Source organism: Mixophyes fleayi, chromosome 1 (assembly GCF_038048845.1).
Source record: "Mixophyes fleayi isolate aMixFle1 chromosome 1, aMixFle1.hap1, whole genome shotgun sequence".
Lineage (NCBI taxonomy): Eukaryota > Metazoa > Chordata > Amphibia > Anura > Limnodynastidae > Mixophyes > Mixophyes fleayi.
In genome coordinates, this window is record NC_134402.1 from 452,786,632 (window position 1) to 452,811,620 (window position 24,989).

General features: G+C 43.1%; 2 protein-coding genes across 3 annotated transcripts in view; one reads left to right on the forward strand and one right to left on the reverse strand.

Moving 5' to 3' along the window:
* The window catches only part of TPGS2 (tubulin polyglutamylase complex subunit 2), a 1,173,328-nt gene that overhangs the window by 1,109,693 nt on the left and 38,646 nt on the right, over positions 1–24,989 (forward strand). The window lies entirely within an intron of this gene.
* The window catches only part of KIAA1328 (KIAA1328 ortholog), a 97,768-nt gene that overhangs the window by 67,890 nt on the left and 4,889 nt on the right, over positions 1–24,989 (reverse strand). Inside the window, exons 3-5 of one of the 2 annotated variants that reach the window (XM_075186301.1) lie at positions 21,539–21,681; positions 20,837–20,934; positions 9,968–10,083 (exon numbers count right to left, since the gene is read on the reverse strand). In XM_075186301.1, the coding sequence (XP_075042402.1) occupies positions 9,968–10,083; positions 20,837–20,934; positions 21,539–21,681 (357 nt within the window). Of the gene's footprint in view, positions 1–9,967; positions 10,084–20,836; positions 20,935–21,254; positions 21,491–21,538; positions 21,682–24,989 lie in introns of those variants that run through there. The other variant, XM_075186306.1, reaches the window with a different exon arrangement.

Sequence of the window (24,989 nt, forward strand, 5' to 3'; positions counted from 1 at the left end):
GAATTTATGTGCATGTAGAGATTGGAATAAGGACCAACTATTGTGTATGTTTGACACTGACATTGGTGCCAATGAAGAGGAGCACTGACAAATAGTAGCAGAGTCTATCCCATACAGAAGAGAGAGAGAGGTTGAAAAAAACCCACAAAAAACAGCAGCACAGAGTATTTAAGCCAATTCAACTCTAGCAGGTCAATAAGAAATAAAGTTTGAAGAGGGAAGGACTAGACCAACATGAAGCCAACGCCAGCATGGTAACGTTACCAGCAGACAGTGCAGTGACTTGTGTCTCACACACAACTTATTATATAGGCTTTACATTTAGAGCCGTTACCGCAGACAGCGTTTGGTTACACACGGGACACACTGGGATGTAAAAGATGCACAACATCCCAGAAGAAAGATCGCACTTGCTGGAGGGGAGAGACTATCAACACAATTAAAACTGTCTGCAATCTGGAAACAAATCCAATATGTCTGAGTAAAGCAATTCTCGCAATGCTTCCAATCTTCCTGTGACAAATGAGTAGTTATGAAGGCATTGTAAGCATGTTCTGTCAATAGATACCATGCATTAGCAGCTGCTGCAGAATTCAAAAGAGATTGTAATATCCCACGGGCCAAATACAATGCCATCTACTGCAAATATATTGCTTCCCGGTACATCACACACAGCTCAACTGACTGACAGCCAGCGACATCTGGATGAGACATGACATGGGCCGGACGGCACAGGGGACGGGGCGAGGTAGGTACAGGATTGAGGTGTGGTACAAGCAGGGTGCCGAAGTCATCTCTGTAGATGAGCTAGAGCTCCACTAGGTGGCAGTAAATATGTTCAGATTATCAAGATATTTCAGTACAAGCGACAGCAATCACTGATTGCTTCATGTGTATCCCAGCTAGAGATGCTCACTGACCCCCGTGTTTTGGCTTTGTTTTTGGTTTCAGATCTGGATTACCTTCGTGTTTTGGTTTTGCAAAACCGCCCTTGCGTGTTTTGGTTTTGTTTTGCCATTTTGATTAAAAATCAATGTTTTTGGGCATAAAATAACCTAATTTAGTGCTTCACCTGTTTCTTGGACAAGTAAGGTAATTCTAAAGCCAATAAATTAGGAAGAAAACGGTTTAATCCCTGGTAGACTGTCCTTAATTCTCCACACAAACCTGGTTGTCTTCCTCTTCATCATTGCCTATTGGCAATGCAGCCATCGTCTTTGGGTGTATATTACACCCTGCACTTGTAGTTGAATAGAAAAAAAGCAGCCTGCACAGACTGTAGAATTAGAAAGTAAAAATAAGTGGACCACGGTAGTTTGGTATCTGTCTGCATCAGACCCCCTCTCCACTAGGAGTAAAATAGTAAACTATTTAGCCGTCATAAAGTCTAGAATATAAATAGAAATTGAGGAAGGCAATTTGGTATCTGTCTGCATCATAATCATCATTAGCGCCCTCGTCACCTAGACAAATCTCCCCCTCATCTAATTCAAAAGTGGCATCCTCAATTGGTGCATCACCGGCTACACTCGGGCTGTTCAGGCACACATCAGCAGGACTGCTGAAAGGAACCTTCTTTATGGGTACACTAACAGAATGCTCACGATTAGACATACCACTGGTAGATGGGACTCTCCACAGGGATTGGTGTCATTTCTGATTCAGAGCAAACATTATCCTCTAATGCCTTACTGTAATCTTGCAGCTCGGCTTTCACGCGTAACAGTACTTGTGCTCCACTTTTAGACTCCAAATTACTTGGTTTTGCTTTGTCACGAGTGTCCGTACAAGAAAAAGGCTCAGTAACATTTTTTGATCTGCCTCTAATAGAGAAAGGTGAAGGCCTCATTCTCTCTTTGCCACTGCGTGTGTAGAATGGCATGTTGGCAATTTTTTATTTTTTTTTTTAATCGGCAGTTAACTTTTCCTCAGTTACACTTCTTTTGCGCTTCAACACAGTAAAAAAATTTTGGTGTGTGTTTTTTTGACTGATTTCAAAAGACTGTGTAATTTGACATCGCCTTTCCCAGACGACGTACTGGGAACACTACCATCAGGACTGGTGACAGAACCTGGTTACTGATTCTGCTCATATGTGGACTGCTTAGAATCCATTATGAGCCCAACGCACTTGTAGTGCTACAAATTGTTCTAGATACTGCTGACAACTATGACTTTTGACAGCCAGAAATATTAATGTAAAAGAATGGGGGACACCCCAAAATCACTTGGGAGTGCTCAATATTATATTTTTAGTCTGCTGAAAAACAGTACTTTTGACAGCCAGAAATATTAATGCAAAAGAATGGGGGACACCCCAAAGCACTTGTAGTGCCAAATATTGAAAAAAAAAAAAAAAAAAGACTCCTCTATCCTCCTCTCTATTGATTGTTATCAGAATTGGAATCAGAATTGTATTGTCTGTCCCTGCTCTAATCAGCCTGTGACCTAACCCTGCTCTCTCCCTCTGTCAAATGGTGATGGATTGCTGTGGAGGCGTGTATTTATAATTTTCCAGTATCGTGAGAACAGAGCCCCGAGATCCGACGACGTCACGGTGACGTTCGGCCTCGATTTGGATTCCAGAGCGGACGGGAGAGTACCGAGCCTACTCGGCTCGGTACTCGGATAGCCTAAGTTCGGGTGGGTTCGGTTCTCGGGGAACCGAGCCCGCCCATCTCTAATCCCAGCTAACCGATGCACAATGCCAAAACACACTCACGGATATACTGGAGTGCAGATGTGTCACCCGCAGTCATCTGTCAGCTAAACAACCTACTGTGCGACACTCGGCCATTGCATGAAACTGCTGCAAACAGGAAACATTAATGTACATATAAAATAAATCACAGGTAAATAAGAACCCGGATTAAGAGGCAGAACCCAAATCTTATTCCTCACACCGCACCTGACCAGTATCAACACTCCTCCCGCTTCTCCACCACAGTACCAACACTCCTCCACCACAGTACCTACACTCCACCCGCTCCCCCACAGTAACACTCCACCCGCTCCCCCACAGTAACACTCCACCCGCTCCCCCACAGTAACACTCCACCCGCTCCCCCACAGTAACACTCCACCCGCTCCCCCACAGTAACACTCCACCCGCTCCCCCACACTTCTCACATCTTGCCCAGCCTCTCTCCATAACAGCTCAGCAGCTGTGAGGTAAACACCCTATATTCATTGCGCTGCCAAATAGTCCACAATTCACAGTACACACAGTAGAACCAATTATGCAGCATTTAGGGAACATATGGAGACCCATAAAGATCTATGTAGGAGAAAGAGAAAAGAGCAGGATCATTTGTGTCCAGAAGAGAAACAAGGATAGGTGTGATTACTATGTAATCCAATGATCCACATTATCCCCAAGCTGTAATATTACACTTATACTACAAAGCCTCATGTGTGCAGTATTACGCTCATCATATGTGTAGTATTACCCCAAGAGTATACCGAGCCGTACCATTACTCTCATCATACAAAGCCTCATGTGTACAGTGCTACCCCAGGAGCATTACACAGAGCTGTACCATTACTCTCATCATACAAAGCCTCATGTGTGCAGTATTACTCTCCTCATGTGTGTAGTATTACCTCAGGTGCATTGCACAGAGCTGTACCATTACTCTCATCATACAAAGCCTCATGTGTGCAGTATTACTCTCCTCATGTGTGTAGTATTACCCCAGGTGCATTACACAGAACTGTACCATTACTCTCATCATACAAAGCCTTATGTGTGCAGTATTACTCTCCTCATGTGTACAGTGTTTCCCCTAGGTGCATTGCACAGAGCTGTACCATTACTCTCATGTGTGCAGTATTACTTCACTTGTACATTTCTTGCTTTCCTCCTTAAACTCAGTCACTAAGAGGGAACAAAGCTTAATATTAACCACTTCCAATGCCCAACGAGTCTGTGCGCTGCGTGATTGACAGAACATGGTTACCCAGGACGTTCGTCTTGCAGACACATCAGGGCGTAAGATTTCCCAAAGCGGCAGAAGTTAATGATATGATAAAAGGTTCTTTTGAAGCAAATAGTCTTTCCCACCAATTATACGAACTTGGAGGAAAGTCAGGGAGGGGGACTGTGAAGAAATAAAAAGTTTGAAAAACATATTACAAAAGAGGAAATTAGACGGCACTCGCTCTCACAGTACGACCATCACAAATCTTTCAAGTTGTATTCAGAGCTCAAATCTTCAAAGTGCCACGATCCCCTTTGAAGCCTGGCTCCAAGCAACGTAGAGTGGGAGGTGCTGGATGTGGCCTGAGTCACGATGATAAAACGCACAGACATCCCATAGTACAGCCATGTAAAGCTGCAGGGAAGTTCTGTGGGGTATCTAACCCCTGTGATATTGGGGAGCAGAGAGGGCAGGTACACTACTTGTACTAAACATTAACCAAATGTTGTCTCTCCCACCAGATTCCAGCTATTATATCCGCTAATGGTAAAATACGGTCACCAGCTGCAGAGCTTAAAGTCACTTAAACCAAAAACATCTAAAATAGAAGCGGAGATATATAAATGAGATGCTATTATTCAGAAATATATAATCTAAAGTCTTAATTCATTACCACAGACGGATTTCCCTCCTTCCCACCGATGTTGCATTGACAGTAAGGCACACGACCAGTGCAGAACCCAGGCACACGACCGGTGCAGAACCCAGGCACACGACCGGTGCAGAACCCAGTCCTCAAGGGCCACCAACAGGTCCTGTTTTCAGGATTTCTTTTTTTTATCATGGACAGGGGAGTTAATCTATTTTTCTAGGTCAGTAATTATCCCACCTGTTTCTACAGACGGAAATCCTGAATACTTGACCTGCTGGTAGCTCTTGAGCACCTCTGCCACGGGGGTTAGCTGTGACCTGTGATATCTGCACTCATACGTCTACTTAATCTATGGACAGATAATTAGTGGTATTTAGAAAAACTATAACAACGCATTTCTTCAGGTGTAGGACAGGTTGTGCAATTTTGGGGACATTATAAATTAAAAAAAACAACAACTGTCAACGTGATGTTTATATAAAAGTAGGATGTTTCTGCCATTGCTCTTCAGCTTCTCTGTTTTCGCAGTTCTTCTATAAATGCCCCCAAATGTGCTGTGTAATGTCACAAGAAACAAAATCGAACACAAAAAGAGTTACTGTTTACCTCTATCCATGTGTTCTACTCACGGAGTCCCATCTTAATCCAACCTTAAGCTTATGTGTGAACTGTTCATAGTCCCCAGCACCAATGACAATTACAGGTCTTGATGAACAAATGATTATCATTGTCATCTCCACCACCACCATCACCACCACCAGCCAGCCCGGATCTTTACTCCAGGGTCAGAGCAGCCGACACGAGTATTCGTCGCTGCGTCTACCTACGTTACAGTCCAGGCCTCCGCTTGCACACCCTTCACCTCCCAAGGTTCACATCTTCAGACGCAAGGAGACCCAAGTCAGGGATGCGCAAAATGTGGAACATGGACGCACAGATGAGCATTTTTGAGACACGTGCGCAATTTAAAAAAAAAAAAGAAAAAGAAAGGCTTATTTTATGCTAAAAATGGAGCTTGCATCTAAGTCAATAACTCCCATAACTTATTAATATGGTGTTTAACCAATTGGATCTGGGTCCAATTCCCCTTAGATATACATGTGCCAGGTCTTCAGATATATACGGACACTAATTTCTTGGGCTACATTTGTATATATTCCTTTTATTTTAATTGGACTATAGAAGTTTATGTTTTGTAGTGTGGTATTCCGCCACCATCTGTCTCATTACATGGTCCTCTGTGACGTCTCCTACCGTGCATCTGTATTGTGACGTTGTGTCCATTGTTATGGGGTATTTCTTTTTGTTACTATAATTAAATTCTAAGCTCTTCGTCACCCAACCTTTCTGTGTGTTAATGTTCAGCTATGGAGCATGAAGGTTACATCCTCCGTCCTACGACATTTCTCTGCTGCTATAATGACCATTAATAAAATCAGGAGAGGTGAAAGTATGGTGGTGGGTTAGGATGTTTTTTGTATAGAATATACCCATCATGTAGCCCTTTATTTGTGGCTAAATAGGTGCTTTTGTCAGAAATAGCTAAGACAACAAAGGCAGCATGAGATACGCTGACCGTGACATCACTGACATACGCCGATCTGTGCGGTTAACTTGGACACTGCAAGTCAATCACTAAGGGGCTAGACCAGGTCTGGCCAACCGGTGGCTCTCCAGGTGTTGTGAAACTACATGCCCCAGCATGCTTTGTCAGTAGATAGCCAGCTGATTTCTGGCAGGGCATGCTGGGACTTTTAGTTTAGCAACACCTGGAGAGCCACAGGATGGCCAGGCCTGGTCTAGACCATCATGTAAATAATGCCAGCATCTAAACCATTGATGGGCAACCTGATGTACTTCAGGAGCCGTATGGGCGGCCCTTTAACCTACAAAAGGGCCACAAAGATCTGTACTAACATATCAGCAGGCATTTTAAACAAGTGTTACACGCTGTAACAAACAAATCTGACAAAGTAGTCAAGAGCTAGGGGCAACCTGAAGGCTCAAGGTCCACATGAGGCCCTAAGGGCCGCATGTTGCCCATCAATGATCTAAACACTAACAGCAGAGCAGCAGTCACGATAGACTACGGTCATACGGGCGTCCGATGATTAAGGAGTCAAATAATCTACTATATAAATGCCTAGTGGCGTGTGTGGGAAAAAAAAAAAACCAAGCTGCAGCGCCACCTGCTGGGCAGAGTTATACACTGACCTATATATTTCTTGAAGGAGAAGTGACAGTTGGGAGTGGTTGGTGGTTGCCGGGGGTGACAGTGGGGAGTTTTTAACACCTTAAGTAGCTTGATGATGGATGTGGCGATGAAGATGAAGGATGAGGTGATGGAGAAAAATGATGAGGTGGTGACATGTGGACAAAACCACGTTAAAAAAGGGCGCTTGCGACGGGAAGTAACGCTCTTCCCCTGAGGAGGCCTGGGCTAGGCCCAAATGCATGACAAGAACCTTTTTAACACCTTAAGTAGCTTGATTTGACTAGAATGCATGAGTATCATGCACGGGTTAACTTGTGTTCTATATGAACCAAAGTTTGTCCTTCCAACTTCTCTGCTTTCGCTAAGCGGAGGGGAAATACAGAAAACTGGACAGATTTAAGCACGTATGAACAATACTGCTGAGCACAGGCTTTATTTTCATTTAGTAACATCTATTCACATCGCTCCAGCGTACTCCATAGAGCTTTGATATATTAATGTCCCATAGGAAGTTTACTTGCTCTTTAACTAGAAATCTACTGGTCTGGTCCAAGCAGCCATAGAGTCTACTGACAGATTCTTCCACAGGTAACGGTGCTTGAGAGACGCTAATCGCCTTGGGGGGACCCGCGGGGCAATGTGACGGGGAGGGCAGTATATTATCAGCACCAGCATCTGTCCTTCTGATGAGATCTGGGGGATGCGGATTTGCATAAAATGTAATGATGTCAAATAAACGTGTGTGAAATAGGGACTGCGCCGAGGCACTATTGCCGAGCCTGACAGCAGCTCCGCAGTTTAGAAATGCAAATGAAACCATTATGTTCAATAATTATATGAAAATATGAAGAGTTCAGCATGTTTTCCAGCCCCGATGGCGGTTAATGGGATGTACGCTTATGTAAATAACTACTATTAAAGCTAATGCCAAAAAAACCCTTAATAAATTCATAGTAGAGCTACTGATTTAGTAGGCTTCTGAACGCCAGCAGTGCTCAGTTATTAGAAAGGAGTGCATTATTACGTTTAAACCTCATTACTGCGGCAACTCACTGAAACTCCATCAATTATTTTGCGATAATGAAAATGAGAATCGTTCGAGCTGGGGGGGGGGGGGGGGGGTTGCAAAGAAAAAAATAAAAATAAAAATGTATTTCTCTGCAGTTTTCTTGAAAAAGACCATAATACGTGGGGGGTATTGCTATAGCAAAGGCCTGGTGGGACACGTAAGCACTCAATCCATCTAGCAGCCCGCCTGGCTTTTAGCGTTGACACCCCAGGGTATTAGGGCTGAAACCGGTATGCATGGAAATTGAGATATTTGCAGGGAACTCGATGCACTTAGCATCGAGTATGAAAAACAAACAAATAAATGCAATTGCCTTGTAGTGTAGCTCGTTTGTATTTCTTCTGGAGCGAGTGAGAAAAAATACTTCTGTCCGAGAACAGAGAGAATACGAGGTAGGAACCAGCAATGATGTAGAAGGAGCCGGGGGTTTATCATGTTGCTCCAGATCTGTAGCAGAGAGCGGCTTCCTAATCACATCCGTCTTGGGGGTGGGGAGGTTGGGCATGAGCCACCTTACTGTAACTCAGACTACTGACCTATGTTCCAATGACTTTCAGCAGTAACGACTCACCAGCAATGGCAACCTAACAGCTATTTACACGTGAAGGGTGGACTAAAAGTGCAGGATCCCGCCTGCCATTAAACACAGCTTCACCTTTAAAGGGTCAGGGAACAGGTGAAACCGTTTAGATCTAGTAAACCAACAACAGAGCAGTAAGTTTGCAAAGAAAGATGAGGACGGTCGTATAAAACGCCCACTTCTCACAAAGGCTCTGCAGGAATGAGGCAAACACCTCCATCCAGTGATTGTATACCAGGAATTCCAAATGCTCTAATCCCCACTCAGAGGACAAGCACATGGTATAATACAGCACACCGGTCACACAGCGAAGGAGAGGCCATAGGCTGCCTCCGATGTAGGAGACGGGTCTACTGGTCTAACAGCTCACACAATGGATACTACGGGGGGATTCAATGAACAGCGAACCTTGCGCGAAGTGGTTCTGCGTGCACTTCCAGCAGTGATGTCAAGCTGGGCATGGCACGGATCCGGCGGAAGTTCGCTATGTGAATGAGAAGATGAATAATTCAATACCTGCGATAACCGAGGCCCAAAATTAAAGTCTCCCTAACAAAAAACATTTTTAGTATTTTTCTGTGTACTGCATGCAATTCTTCCCACCTTACCCCAGGCTTCATAAAGGAATCTCCCATGAATACAAATACAACATTATAACAAAAGTTCAGTAAAAATATCTTATGGGGATAGAGATGGAGAGAGATCCATATAGTAAAAGCATTGTTTTTGGCCTCTCTATAGATTTAGACAACCGCTGAGAACCGTTCTACTGCCACCTTGTACCCATGTTACCCACATCATTGCCATGGCTGAGATTGAGCCACTCGCTAAATAGAACACTATTGTAAATAGATTTTATGAATAAGAACAACAGAAATGTACAGCAACTAACTCTAACCTAACACATCACACTGCAAGTCTCCCGTCAGTCAGTAAAAGTATGAAGCTGAATTTGCCCAGTCCATGTTATAAGGGTGAACCTAGCACTGTTCTTATGCACAGGACGGGTGAACACCCAATGTATTTCAATGAATGTGCTCAGCAGTAAAATGCCCCCGGAAACGTCAAACATTTGCAATTGCCAGTATAGGTATTGGGAAACAATCTGAACTTGCAGGTACTTGTAGTCCAATCACAGGGCCGATATTATTAAACTACCATTCTGCTGGGATAGGGGTGCAGAGCTAGACATGTAAGCGTTAACCCCTCTCAGACAGCACATTGTAATGTGAGTGTACCCCCAACGCAGAGAATACAGAGCCAGTTTTTGAGACACGCTATCCGTATGGAAAGGCTCCATGTCCTGCAGACACGAATGGGAAATTCATGTTGACAAATGTCGATTTCATTGAAAGAAAAGGAAGCACGAGAGGAACAGCTGGAAGCCGTTTCCAGCCGAATGCCGGCACAGGCCCATGCTGGTACGTCATGCTACTGAATAGCTCTCTCCATAAATTAATACAATTATATCTCACAGCTCCCCACACAGAGATGATGGGGGGTGGGGGATAGACATGAAGAAAAAGGATATCTTCCCTCTCTGTGGCAATGAGGTTGTTCTGCGTCTCCAAGTGTCGAATCTTCTTGGCGAAGGATTCGTGCTCCATCTTTAGACGTTCCTCCGTCACTTCCTTTTCCTCACTCACCCTGAAAGGGCAGAGAGATCAGATCAATATATAGCACAGACATACAGAGGCTACAAGGTATAGACTAGATCAGTGATGGCTAACCTGTGACACTCCAGGTGTTGTGAACTACAATGACCAGCCAGTAGATAACTAGCTGATAGCTGGCAGATCATGCTGGGACTTGTAGTTCCACAACAGCTGGAGTGTCACAGGTTAGCCATCACTGGACTAGATCTAAGCAGGCCTAGGCAACCTGAAAGCTCTCCAGCCGATCCGGAGCCCTGACTACGACAACCGGTGGAGAACCGCAGGACGTCTACAGTGTTACTTCCTAGTTCACACACTACTGAAGTCATCACTAGGGAGAGATTGTTCTTTTGCTACTCAGTAAGGTCACTCTAGGACAACCCCTCAAAACACAGTGCCCACATACAGATAACTGAGGAAAGATAAAAGTAACTGTTCACAGCTGGAAATGGAGCCGGACACTCTTGCTGCATGTGTGGTGGCCGGGTATACACCCATGCAGTCTTCCTACAGATGCGATTTCTGTAGCGGTGTCACCCGAGTCATACGTACACAACTACACAATTTACCTTCAGATCTGTGATCTTCATCTCCCATAACCATCTGCTGAATAGATTGTGACTCTGCACACTCTACAGATATCTGCCTACACTGCTGGTCCTGAGTGCGTGCACACTGCCACATTTGCCCGACCATCGTACCATCGCTGATAGTGTTTTCTTAGGACGATTATAAACCCAAACCAACAGATGCATTAGGTTTTGGTACGATAATACATGATCACACTGTTCTAATATCTGAACAAAGAGTTGTGAATCTTGTGAGCTTTACCATAATTGCACAGGTGTGTACCCAGCTTTAGATCGCTTCATTCTGATGGTTCAATATCTTTTCTGAGCATGCTCAATATACCCAGTTTGTCAGATTTAGATAAAATCACATTTAATGGCTGATTTACTTGCCGGCACATATGTTCTTGGAATAGTTTTTGTTTTTCTTCCAATTTTAAAAACGGTGTGCAACTCATTTGCGGCTCATAAAAACACCAGGCTGTTTATGAGATATCTGTCGACATATAATTATACATTATATTAGCCAACGCTAAAATATACTAAGCACTCTGCAAAACATGGCTTTGCTCAATGGGAGACGGATCGTAATGTTATTAAGTTACTGACACAGAACTACTAAACCAATAAACCAGTGAGGTCCTAGTGCCTGATTAGTAATACCAAATAGACCATAATACTGCAGACATTTCTAATATCAGTTCATGATTCCATATAAGAGACAGAAATGAGTGCTGTGCAGTATATAGCTGCGCTTCCAGTTACGGAGGGGTTAAGGATTGTGTCTGCACACTGGAACCCTAAAGATACTGCAGAAAACACCTGGTGCCAAGCACAGAAGGGCATCTGAATGCTAAATGCTTTAACAAAGCAATGATTTCTTTATGGAGTTAGCATGTCACTTAATGGTGCATTTTATTGCTAACTAAATATTAAGCACAGAGTTAATAGTGTGAGAGATGGTCTAGTCTCACAATCTATTGCGGTTTAGATGCTCAGCCGAACTCCCTAATCTAAATGAGGTAATTTCAGCTGAGCCTCTCTGTATCCAACATGGAAGCACATAACTCAGAGAGCGTATTAAGCAGAGTTATCCATCACGCCCAATACCTTCCACCACCTGTTCCAGCCAAAGCTAGTTGCGGCAAGATCAATTACGTGCTAAATATGGGCACAAAAGAGCAACCCGTCTTACTCTACTGACAGTCCAATATCAGGACTCTAATGTGTTATTTGACATCTCTGCCCAAAATCTAGGTCATCTTCGCGCTCCCTGGGTCTAGACACAATCTTTCATAGGACCAAAAGAGGGCAAACTAGTAACTTTATTCTGCAACTTGTGACGTTAACTCTGCACAGAGCTCTCCAATCCCAGGGTCTTGCACTATAAGCTATGGTCCGTTACCCATACAGCACTGCGATACAGACACCTGTTTTAAGGAGCATCGCGATACACACACCAATTCCCGTGCCCTTACCCCATGTTGTGCAGTAAATCGGAATATTTGACTTGTCTAAGCACAGGAATAGTGCAGATCTCAAACCAAAAATCCCACATAGGTTTTTTTTTTCTTTAAGTACCTTTTAAGCATGCATTTCTGAGCCATTCCCCTACCAATCATTATTGCGTTTTCAAAATCTTTCTGGAGGGCAGACAAGTATGGCTACCAATCACACACAAAAACTCAAGATGTAATATGAAGGTAGAGGGGGAGAAGGAGGGTGAGTATTTAACAGTGCAAAGAGCTCGGAGGGGCGTTCCAAAGCCGTTCTGCTCACTACGTGGGAACTCAGTAGAACTATAAATCACCAATAGCAGCCTAAATAGATAAACCAAGGAACAAAGTTAATTGCCAATCTTCTTTGTATAGACTTGCAATGATCAAATTATATATATATATATATATATATATATATATATATATATATATATTATATTATATATATATATATATACACACACACACATATACATATATATATATATATATATATATATATATATATATATATACACACACACACACGCAGTTGTTCAAATAAAAATAAAACAGACTAGCACCAGTGAGCCAGAGTACAAAAATACAAAAGAATTTTAATAGAAAAATACAAAAAAAAGTCCCAAAAAAATCAAGGAAAAAATACATTACAAAACACTTCCTGCCATATATATATTATCATACACACGCATACACACTATATGGACAAAAGTATTGGGACGCTTGATAATGACATTGTATTCGAATACATATACTTTATTAAGGAGTTGTCCTCCATTTGCAGTGATATCAGCTTCCACTCTTCTTGGAAGGCTTTCCACAAGGTGTTGGAGTGTTTTTGTGGGAATTTGTGCTCATTGATTCTGTAGAACATTTATGAGATCAGGCACTGATGTTGGACGAGAAGATCTGGCTCACAATCTCTGTCTAGTTCATCTTAAAGGTGTTCGATGGGGTTGAGGTCAGGGCTCTGTGCGGGCCAGTCAAGTTCTTCACACCTAACTCATCAAACCATGTCTTTGTAGTCCTTGCTGTGTGCACTGGGGCACAGTCATGTTGGAATAGAAAAGGGGCCTTCCCCAAACTGTTGCCACAAAGTTGGAAGCAAAGCATTGTCCAAAATGACTTAGTATGCTGAGGCATTTAGATTGTCCTTCACTGATAAGGGGCCTAGCCCAAACCCTGAAAAACAGCCCCATATCATTATCCCTCATGCACCAGACTTCACAGTTGGCATAATGCAGTCAGGCAGGTAACATTCTCCCGGCATCCGCCAAACCCAGACTCGCCCATCTGACTGCTAAACAGAGAAGTGTGATTCATCACTCCACAGAACATGTTTCCACTGCTCCATAGTCCAGTGTCTGTGTGCTTTACACCGCTCCATCCAGAGCTTGGCAATTGGTCTTGGTGATGTGAGGCTGCATGCAGCTGCTCGGCCATGGAAACCCATTCCATTAAGCTCCCGCCGCTCAGTTTTTGTGCTTACATTGTCAGTGGAAGTTTGGAACTCTTCAGTTATGGAATCAGCAGAGAGTTGGCAACTTACGCACCATGCGCCTTAGTCGTTGACTCCGTACTGTTATTTTACATGGTCTTTCACTTTGTGACGGAGTTGCTGTTGTTCTAAATGTTTCCACTCTCTAATATTATCACTTACAGTTGACCGTGGAATATCCAGCAGAATGAAAGGCTGTATGGACATGGGCATCGTTGACATCATAAAACTACCAATAATTAGGCATCAGCAATAATTCGGATATCAGGGGACATGTCCAGCCATGAGGCTTTCTTATATTTAAGGACTCATATCACGGCCCACTTCACACCGCATGCCTGGCATAAAGTCAGGACATTAGGCCTGTGAACCAATCAGCGGTGGATATAACAACAGAATGGGTGTAAGGACAGCTACTTATAAGCAGCCTATATTATTGAAAATATCCTCCAGCTCATGAAGGAAAGATCACGTCGATTCAGATACGTTTTTTGGCAAACTAGATCTTGGTATTACGATGAACGTGATCTATATGGATATCTGTTTCCGAATAACACACTAATACATAAAGTGAATACACAAGGACTAAGGAAAAATGGTATCAGTACGGGTAGATAACTGGCTGGATTATAAAAAGCGGAGAATCGTTATATCAGACGGAATCAGTTAGTGGGTTACAATATGGATCAATATTGGGCCTGGTCTCCATGGAAGAGTATAGTCTATAACTACAGAACGCTCTAAAGAAATTATACAATGGTAAGTTACATTTAGGTACAGGTAAATGTCAGGTTATACACCAAGGCAGTGATAATTACATTTAGTACAGGTACAGTGCATCCAGAAAGTATTCACAGCGCCTCACTTTTTACACATTTTGTTATGTTGCAGCCTTATTGCAAAATGGAATGGTTTTTATTTTAAATATTTACATTTTTTATTTTTAATAAATTTGTAAAAATCTCAAAAAATTTCACATCATTATGGGGCGATTGGGTGTAGAATTTTGAGGGAAAAAGAATTTATTCCATTTTGGAATAAGGCTGTAACATAACAAAATGTGTAAAAAGTGAAGCGTTGTGAATACTTTCCGGATGCACTGTAAATGTTGGGCTATGACCCTAGGTGGTGATAATTACGTTTAGTACAGGTAAATGTCGGGTTATACCTAAATAAATTTATCCTCGCATTCCCCAGCATGATTGTAGAATTACGAGTCTGGTAAACATGTGGCCCTGTAGTATAAGGGGATGTAGCAGACTGATGGCTGATGAAGGAGGGGGAGATGCATTTTCACCAGACCCCCTATATAACAGTCTGGTGAAAGGCTTGTGTGAGACACCTTGCTGTCTGAACGCTGTTCCTGCCAGTGGCCTATCTGTGTTTAGAAATTGGATTATCCCTTCTGTAAATGATACTTGACATTAAGAATAACCCGTTCTGTGACTATGTAAAAGCACGAGGCTCAGAGATCCAAGGTGACTTCTAATATCTGTAATAACTTACTGTATTGGGGGAGGGGGGATATTCCTATTGAACACTGAAGTGATGACAAGAACGATAAGCATTAAACTCACTGTGTATACAGATGCTCATAAATAAACCTCTGTATATAACATATGTACTGTAACAGGGTAAAGCCATACAGATGTCATGGGGATTTCAATTGCACAACAGCAGCAGTCGATGTGTATTCTGGAATAGGACATAATTTGAATTTGTGTTTGAGCATAGTGGGATCAGATACCTCTGAGACAGCAAAATCTGATGCACGGTTCCAGCCCGTTACCACGCCATATGACTACAGTTATAGAGAGGGAAAACGAAGTTACCGCTTCTGATTAACGCCGGTCTTAACGGATCTCCCCTTTAAATAGGTCTTGGGACTGCAGTGTAAACGGAGATTTGCAAATGCATCATACTGGATGGCAGATACTGCTTTCTATAGCCCAGAAACAGCAGACGCATAATGTATTTAAACAATGCTACAATCTGGTCCCAAAATTCGACTATGGTCACAAGCGACATCTAAGAAGGTGCAGCAAGTATGTGATACTCAAGTATTTTTCTGAGCTTGTTTAAAAAGGTGATTTACCATCAGATATATATTCTGTACAGGGCGTTCCTTACTCCTTGTAGATGGACTAAATTTAGATGTGACCAGACTACTCAATGTCCAAAATGTGGTGACCCTTGTGGAAATTTCTGCCACCTCTTATGGCAGCGCCCTACAGTTAAGTGCTTTTGGTCCAGCGTCATTTTGTGTATCAATAAAACTGGGGTGAAGGTAGAGTTTGGTTTGCATAGAGGACATGGAAAACAGATGGCTCCGTCAACGCTAAATAAATGTATTTGTGTCAGCTAAGGTCTAGTTAGACAGCGGATGTTCTCCGCTAGCTCATGTTCACGATTGGTGGGTAAGGAGCGCTGTGTCTATACTAGTAGGAAATGCCCTTTCAATTATGAAACTATTTGGGGACGATGGCTGGACTCCTCCTTTGCCTTACCCTCCATGGCGAGACCAAATGTTATGGATTAGACCAGCGGACAGCCTTCATCATCATTTAGTTATATAGCGCCACGAATTCCGTAGCGTTGTACAGAGAACTCATTCACATTAGTCAATGCCCCTTGATATTCTACCTTTTTATTACTTTCTTCATTTTGCCGACAATACCGTTTGCATTCTTTGTGATATATTGCTCCATTTCCGCACTATATACATCAATGTATTCATGTCGTCACTCACTAATGCCTCTGACAGAAATGACTTGTCTTACCCGGCCATCTTCTACATGACCTGAGATACCTTGCTGTGGGCAGCTTTACCTGCCTGGTTTTCTTTTTGAGTTTTGTTTGTACAACTATGTTGTTGACAAAAAAAAAAAGTGATATTCCACCGTACAGGTAGTTTCAGATGCCGCGTTTTAAAAGTGCAGTTTTCTAACCAGGAAACTAATCACATTTTAAAGTAATGATACATTCAGCGGGTTGTAACATAAAACTGTAAGGGAGGAGACTCTGCTATTCTGACACACTGGATTCAGCCTGCGGCACGGACAGGATTTCATGTTCGGCTAACGGAGCGCAACAAGGCTCCAGAACATGGTGTTCTCCTGGTCAGAGAGTCACGGCGATCTAAATGTCCATAGGACACTGTCCTGACAGGACTAAGATGTTGGTGTGTAAATACATTTCCCTAGTTTCCAGGAATATCTTCATATCATCAGGAAGAGTTACAGATTTCCCTCTCTATCAGATAGGACAGTTCCCTTTGTACCCAGACAGCACAAGTCTTGTATCCCATGGCAAGTAAAAGAAACACCTGATGATATAAAGAGATGTCTGTAAAGCACAGATAGAAGCCAGAACAACAAAACCTTCAGCAGAAGTTACAGAATGACACATTTAACCCAATAAATTAATGTATTCTAAAGGTAGAAAACCCCTTCACCCTATGCAACAAGGTGGCACAATTCTTGTTAGTGTACATTAGCAGCGGCAGAATACAACATATATACACTACACACCTGTCACCCCTCTGTACACTGCTGCCCAGCATTACACTAATGTACCAGTCAGAGGAGAGCAGCGAGCTGGCTACAGACTGGAGACAATCTACTTCCGCAGAGGGAGGGCAACATCCCATTTAGCTGGCGACCTCGGCAAGCAATTAGCGGTAACTATATTCTCCACTGCAGAGAGTTCACAGCAATCTTATTAAATCTCCCTGCCGGACAGATCATAATACAACGGGGACAAGGGCGACGCAGTTAATTAACCACGTTGTTTCCAACGGGCCCTTAAATGTATTTGGGAACAATATTTCGGCTGCAGATCTGGTAGTGAACGAGTAAGAACCGTTACATCGTGTCTGCCACCTTGTGCCAACATAAATGCCTGTTCAGTCCTCGGTGACATCAGCACATGGAAGCAGACACATTGTAATGATGATCAGTCTAGAGATCAACAACATTGCTGGCCAGTTCTTAAATGTACTTACGTTGTAAAATCTAAGTTTTGCTTATTAATGGTGTATTCACCCCACAATGCTGCGTCCAATAGCAGCCAGACATTTGCCTTCATTAATCTAATTAAACCCCGAATCAACTCTACTCTGGCCAATTAATGAGCCCCACTGACGTGTTTTAAAGGCCATCTCCATAAGTGGTCCAACTACCAGACTAATCAGCTTTACCGTATGTTGCTTTACAACGCAAGAGCATTAAATAATATGGGAGTTTACACAAACGATGTTGGATCATCGCAGCCGTGCACACCAGCCTTCCTGCCAGTACGACCATACCAGAGCACTGCCCACTGGCACCGATTTATGACAAAAATGTCTGCATGTGTTCATTCACCAATGACAGCTTCTAGCGATCTTAAAATGACTCCAGATTCATAAATACATGATGACTGAGTGTGATCAACAGCCAACCGTACTCCTGAGATCTGATCACGTGACATTTGGGAGATCTCTCCTATTTGGCCATCCTCATACACACACAAACTTGTAACTTCCCTCTACTGGAAACAAGAACCCCGATGATTACTTTGGTTTTTCAAGGCCTATATAAAAATAATTTACCTGCAGCCTCAGCGGACTCCTCAGTCACTATTATATGTTACCCAATAGAGGCACGGAATCTATCTAAAATGCTTGGGGCAGTTTTCCAGAAAAGGGATTTTCCGCAGTTTGGAGCAATGTACCCAATATACACTAAGTTACCCCCATCTTACCGCACACTGCCCAAGGTTTTCTCATTGACTGCAGGACTTGACACTTTGTGATCAGGTCTATAAGACATCATTAAACAGCAGCAATGTTTTACTTCTTGCTATTTATTGTTCATGGAACTTTCTGGTAATCGATCCAATCCCTGTGTACAGTTAGATGTAAATGTGTAGCAGTCTATTTATAAACCTCTCTCTGTACATAAAGCAGGATCAGACACAATAATGCAGAATTCAGGAGCCAGGGAAATGTGCGTCCTCTGACATCAATAAAAAAAAAGTGTCCGAAAAATTAGACATCGGACTTTTTTTTTTTTTGTTTCTTTTGCAAGGAGCATTTCAGCTCTTTCCATTATCTTGCAAATCCTATAAGGTGAAATTTTGCATTGCAAGAATATGCTTGGTAAATGACACAATGAATCTCTGTATGTTAACATGTCGTAGAGTATTCTGTAATTGCATCTATCAAGTTCCAGTGTGTGTGTTGATTCTCCCAAAATAGAAAGTCCTGTGAAACCGCACTAAAGCTGGGTACACACTACAGGTTTTTCAGCCAACTAACGGACTTAACACCCGATAAATGACCGCATGGCCCGATATTGTGTGTGTACTTGCATGATGAGCTACAGTCGTTACAAAGTATCGATCGTCGTTTCATTTGATTGTTCAGCAGAACCATAAATCTCGTTCCTACCACTTTCCGATCCTACAGTGTGTATGCAGTGTGTATATACAGTGTGTAAGCAGTGTGTATATACAGTGTGTATATACAGTGTGTATATACAGAGTGTATATGCAGTGTGTATATATAGTGTGTATATATAGTGTGTATATACAGTGTGTATATACAGTGTGTATATATAGTGTGTATATATAGTGTGTATATACAGTGGTGTATATACAGTGTGTAAGCAGTGTGTATATACAGTGTGTATATACAGTGTGTATATACAGTGTGTATATACAGTGTGTATATACAGTGTGTATATACAGTGTGTATGCAGTGTGTATGCAGTGTGTATGCAGTGTGTATGCAGTGTGTATATACAGTGTGTATACAGTGTGTATGCAGTGTGTATACAGTGTGTATATACAGTGTGTATGCAGTGGTGTATACAGTGTGTATATACAGTGTGTATGCAGTGTGTATGCAGTGTGTATATACAGTGTGTATGCAGTGTGTGTATATACAGTGTGTATATACAGTGTGTAAGCAGTGTGTGTATACAGTGTGTAAGCAGTGTGTATATACAGTGTGTAAGCAGTGTGTATACAGTGTGTAAGCAGTGTGTATATACAGTGTGTAAGCAGTGTGTATATACAGTGTGTAAGCAGTGTGTATATACAGTGTGTAAGCAGTGTGTATATACAGTGTGTAAGCAGTGTGTATATACAGTGTGTAAGCAGTGTGTATATACAGTGTGTAAGCAGTGTGTATATACAGTGTGTAAGCAGTGTGTGTATATACAGTGTGTAAGCAGTGTGTGTATATACAGTGTGTAAGCAGTGTGTATATGCAGTGTGTAAGCAGTGTGTATATACAGTGTGTATGCAGTGTGTATATACAGTGTGTATGCAGTGTATATACAGTGTGTATGCAGTGTGTATACAGTGTGTATGCAGTGTGTATATACAGTGTGTATATACAGTGTGTATATACAGTGTGTAAGCAGTGTGTGTATATATAGTGTGTAAGCAGTGTGTATATACAGTGTGTAAGCACGACTGTCTGCCCAGAGAGAGAGTAGGAACCGGTCACTGTGTCTGTGTTGTTAAATGTAGAGAACCTCTACCCCTCATCTACTCTGCTCGCTATTCCCTCACTCCCCTGGCATCAGCAGCTCCCTCTCGTGTCTGATTTGTCCACCCTCCCTTAGGATGTAAGCTCTTATGAGCAGGGCCCCTCTTCCCCCGTGTCTCCATACCTGTTCTTCTGCTCTGTCCTTACTCCCTATGGCTGTCCTGGAGTTACTGAAGCATTGGTACTTTGTGTTCATCGTTCTGTACTGTTTAACCCTGTACGGTCTACTGTTTGTACTATGTACGGCGCTGCGGAAACCTTGTGGCGCCCAACAAATAAACGATAATAATAATAATAATAATAATAATAATAGAGAATGTGCTGTAGGTGAGCTAATTTGTCCCTTCGTTCCGAGACTACTTTGTTTCAGAGTCACAGAAGCTAACGAAATTTATATTTACATTGTGGAACAGACAGAAGATTAATTTAGTGTGTACCCAGCCTTAAATCAGTGTGACAGGTATGACTGACTACTCTGCTCTGGGACCAGATGAAGAGCACAGATCTGAAGGTAAATCGTGTATAATGTGTACACATGAATCGGCAGACTGATCAGAACTTCAGTCGTTTGTAAAATCGTTAATGATAACAAATTGGTTGAAAGCTGTAAGAATGAGATCACAGAATAGGGGGAGCCTCACCTCGCAAGCTCTTTGATTAGATTTGCAATTCGTCTCTTGTCTTCTGGGCACAAATCCTTCAAACACGCGCTTCTGACTCCATCTTCTTCTCGAGCCATCTGTAGAGGAGATTTCCAAAGATATATTCGGTGTGAGAATGCAGATCACGGGAGCAGCCACAGATAATGGGGCACAAAGCAGAATAAAGACAGCAGAGGCCATGACTCAAACCGCCACCATTCAACGCTCATTGTAGAACTAAAGATCACATGACTACCAGGAATCTGCCGCCATCAAGCCTTAGCCATGATTACTTTATAATGCACCACAGCCAGACCCAGGCAATGCCACAGACCAACAGAACATTAATATCCCTTCTACAGCACAAGGCAGGGTAAGGGGTAGAAAAAGGACGTTACCAAAAAGAATATTGTACAACCTTTTTTGTGTTTTTGGTGCTTAAGCTAACGTTCACTGCTGCTTCGCTCCATTGATGTATCATACAGAGCACAACAGAGAAGAGAAACGAAATACAAAAAATACAGATCTCCCTCCATTTATATCCTTATTTTAAAATACTTCGTTCTAAATTCAGACGATAATTTACATATTTTTTACATATTTTTTTTTTACTGCTTACATGTAAGTTACTTGTCTATAACACACTTGCAGTTTATTTTCCAGGATATTTAGTTTTCTGGGGAATTTTAAATGTTGCGTTACCTGCTGCCCACTATGTGGCTGCCAGTCTGGTAATACATCCATCTTAGCAGGTGGAGGAGGACGTGTGGTCCTGGCCTTTGTATCGTCAGTCTTCAGGCTCTTTAACTTAGGAGCCGGCCTGAGGTTGTCTTCTCTGCAGAGTCCTACGCATTGTACAGCAGAAATCACTCGTCAGCACTGCACAGTAATCATTCTTCCTCACTACTGCACTTCACAAGATCCAACAAAACTGCAATTAGTAAAATGCAAATCCTAAACTTGCAAGAATACAGATGACACAGAAACTATCTTCTGACAGCTACCCTAACAAACATCTAATATAGAGCAAATAGAGTCATTGCCAGGGGACAGGTTAGAACTTATAATATAGAAGAGCTATACAACAGTGTGACTTGGATGTCACTAAATCAATAGAGGTATTATCCCCATGCCACAGGGTATATGTCTGCACAGATCGCTAACCTGAACGACACAAATTTTTTTTTATTTGTAGAGATTATTATTGTTACCATTTATTTATATAGCGCCACTAATTCCACAGCGCTGTACAAAGAACTCACTCACATCAGTCCCTGCCCCATTGGGGATTACAGTCTAAATTCCCTAACACACACACATACAGACAGACACACCGACAAGGGTCAATTTGTTAGCAGCCAATTATCCTACGAGTATGTTTTTGGAGTGGGGGAAGAAACCGGAGCACCCGGAGGAAACCCACGCAAACACAGGGAGAACATACATACTCCTCACAGATAAGGCCATGGTCGGGAATCGAACTCATGACTCCAGTACGCAAGTACGGTAAAGCAGATGTGCTAACCACTTAGCCATTGTGCTGCATAAGTTTTAAAACATTCATAATTATAGTTTATCTATAGGACCCCACAGATTCTGAAATGCCGGACAATCATACAGATAAGACATGCATGAATACAACTAAGCATAACAACAAATATAGGACTGCAATTACACCGGATAGCAACATGAGTTACAAACAGAGAACAAGTGGTGTGCGATCAATAACAGATACCGCTACAAAATTAGGGGGTTCGAGTAAACTGACATCATAGCACAGGACATGACAAGGGACGTACGACGTAGACAGGCAGTAAGACATGAGAAAAGCTAGACCAGCTCTTACCCATGAGAGCTTACATTCCAGAGGCAGGGGGCGATGAGACACAGTAGGAGCAGCTGGGATGAAATGGACATGAGGGTTTAGCAGTGGGTTGGGTGAACAAGCATGATGAGGTGGGTTTTGAGGGAGTATTTGGGGTAGAGCCTGGTAGGCCGAGGTAAGGAGTTCCATAAGCATGGAGCAGCGCAGGAGAAGTCTTGAAGATGGGAGTGGGAGGAGGTTATGAGAGGGGAAAGAGGAAGGTCAGAGAAGGAGCTAGGATGTATCTCAGGAGGAGCAGCTGCTGAAGAGTTATGGGAGTTAAACTACAACGTTCTGATTCACGTTGACCTAAATTATTACTGGCACAAAACAATGGTCATCATTGTTGATGATTTGTGACATACCACAGTGCTCCACAGCAACAGCCATCGGGGACATTAGCATACATAAGACACACAAGATAGATGTAAAAAAATGGATAAGTGAGAACAAAGAATCTAGAGAAGGGGCCCTGCTTGCCTGAGAGAGCTTACAATCTAATGGAAAAATATACAGCCGAGACAAGAAAATCAAGAGTGGCTTATAGAAGATATTGGAAGTGTACTGAGGGTGTACCAGTGTGAGTAGTGTAGGTGGGAGTAGGCTAGGAGTGAGGGTGTACCAATGTGTGTAGTATAGGTGGGAGTAGGCTAGGAGTGATGGTGTACCAGTGCGAGTAGTACAGGTGGGAGTAAGCTAGGATTGAGGGTGTACCAGTGTGAGTAGGCTAGGTGTGAGGGTTTACCAGTGTGAGTAGTATAGGTGGGAGTAGGGTAGGCGTGAGGGTGTACCAGTGTGTGTAATATAGGTGGGAATAGGGTAGGTGTGAGGGTGTACTAGTGTGTCTAGTATAGGTGGGAGTAGGCTAGGAGTGATGGTGTACCAGTGCGAGTAGTATAGGTGGGAGTAGGCTAGGTGTGAGGGGTGTACCAGTGTGAGTAGTGTAGGTGGGAGTAGGCTAGGTGTGAGGGTGTACCAGTGTGTGTAGTATAGGTGGGAGTAGGGTAGGTGTGAGGGTGTACCAGTGTGTGTAATATAGGTGGGAATAGGGTAGGAGTGATGGTGTACCAGTGCGAGTAGTACAGGTGGGAGTAAGCTAGGATTGAGGGTGTACCAGTGCAAGTAGGCTAGGTGTGAGGGTTGTACCAGTGTGAGTAGGCTAGGTGGGAGTAGGCTAGGTGTGAGGGTGTACCAGTGTGTGTAATATAGGTGGGAATAGGGTAGGTGTGAGGGTGTACCAGTGTGTGTAGTATAGGTGGGAGTAGGCTAGGAGTGATGGTGTACCCAGTGCGAGTAGTACAGGTGGGAGTAAGCTAGGATTGAGGGTGTACCAGTGTGAGTAGGCTAGGTGTGAGGGTGTACCAGTGTGAGTAGTATAGGTGGGAGTAGGGTAGGTGTGAGGGTGTACCAGTGTGTGTAGCATAGGTGGGAGTAGGCTAGGTGTGAGGGTGTACTAGTGTGTGTAGTATAGGTGGGAGTAGGCTAGGAGTGATGGTGTACCCAGTGCGAGTAGTACAGGTGGGAGTAAGCTAGGATTGAGGGTGTACCAGTGCGAGTAGGCTAGGTGTGAGGGTGTACCAGTGTGTGTAGTATAGGTGGGAGTAGGCTAGGAGTGATGGTGTACCCAGTGCGAGTAGTACAGGTGGGAGTAAGCTAGGATTGAGGGTGTACCAGTGCGAGTAGGCTAGGTGTGAGGGTGTACCAGTGTGAGTAGTATAGGTGGGAGTAGGGTAAGTGTGAGGGTGTACCAGTGTGTGTAATATAGGTGGGAATAGGGTAGGTGTGAGGGTGTACCAGTGTGAGTAGTATAGGTGGGAGTAGGGTAGGTGTGAGGGTGTACCAGTGTGTGTAATATAGGTGGGAATAGGGTAGGTGTGAGGGTGTACTAGTGTGTGTAGTATAGGTGGGAGTAGGGTAGGTGTGAGGGGTGTACCAGTGTGATTAGTATAGGTGGGAGTAGGCTAGGTGTGAGGGTGTACCAGTGTGAGTAGTTAGATGGAAGTAGGGTAGGTGCAGAACCATATCTTAAAATGTTAGCACCTGGGACGAGGGAAACTATGCCACCCCTGTATCCCTCAATTGTAACCAAATGAACCTAAAGTATTCAGCTGCTTCAGCGTTGCGCCTTGGGTGAGTGTATCAATAAGTAGTGTAGGTCGGTATAGGGGAGGTAGGATTTCAGAAAGCATTAGAAGGCTGGAGGAGAGTGACTGGGTATCATAGGTTATTCCATAGTTGGGTGGTAGCAAAGAAGTCTTGTAGGAGGAAGTGAAAAGTGGTTATTAGGGA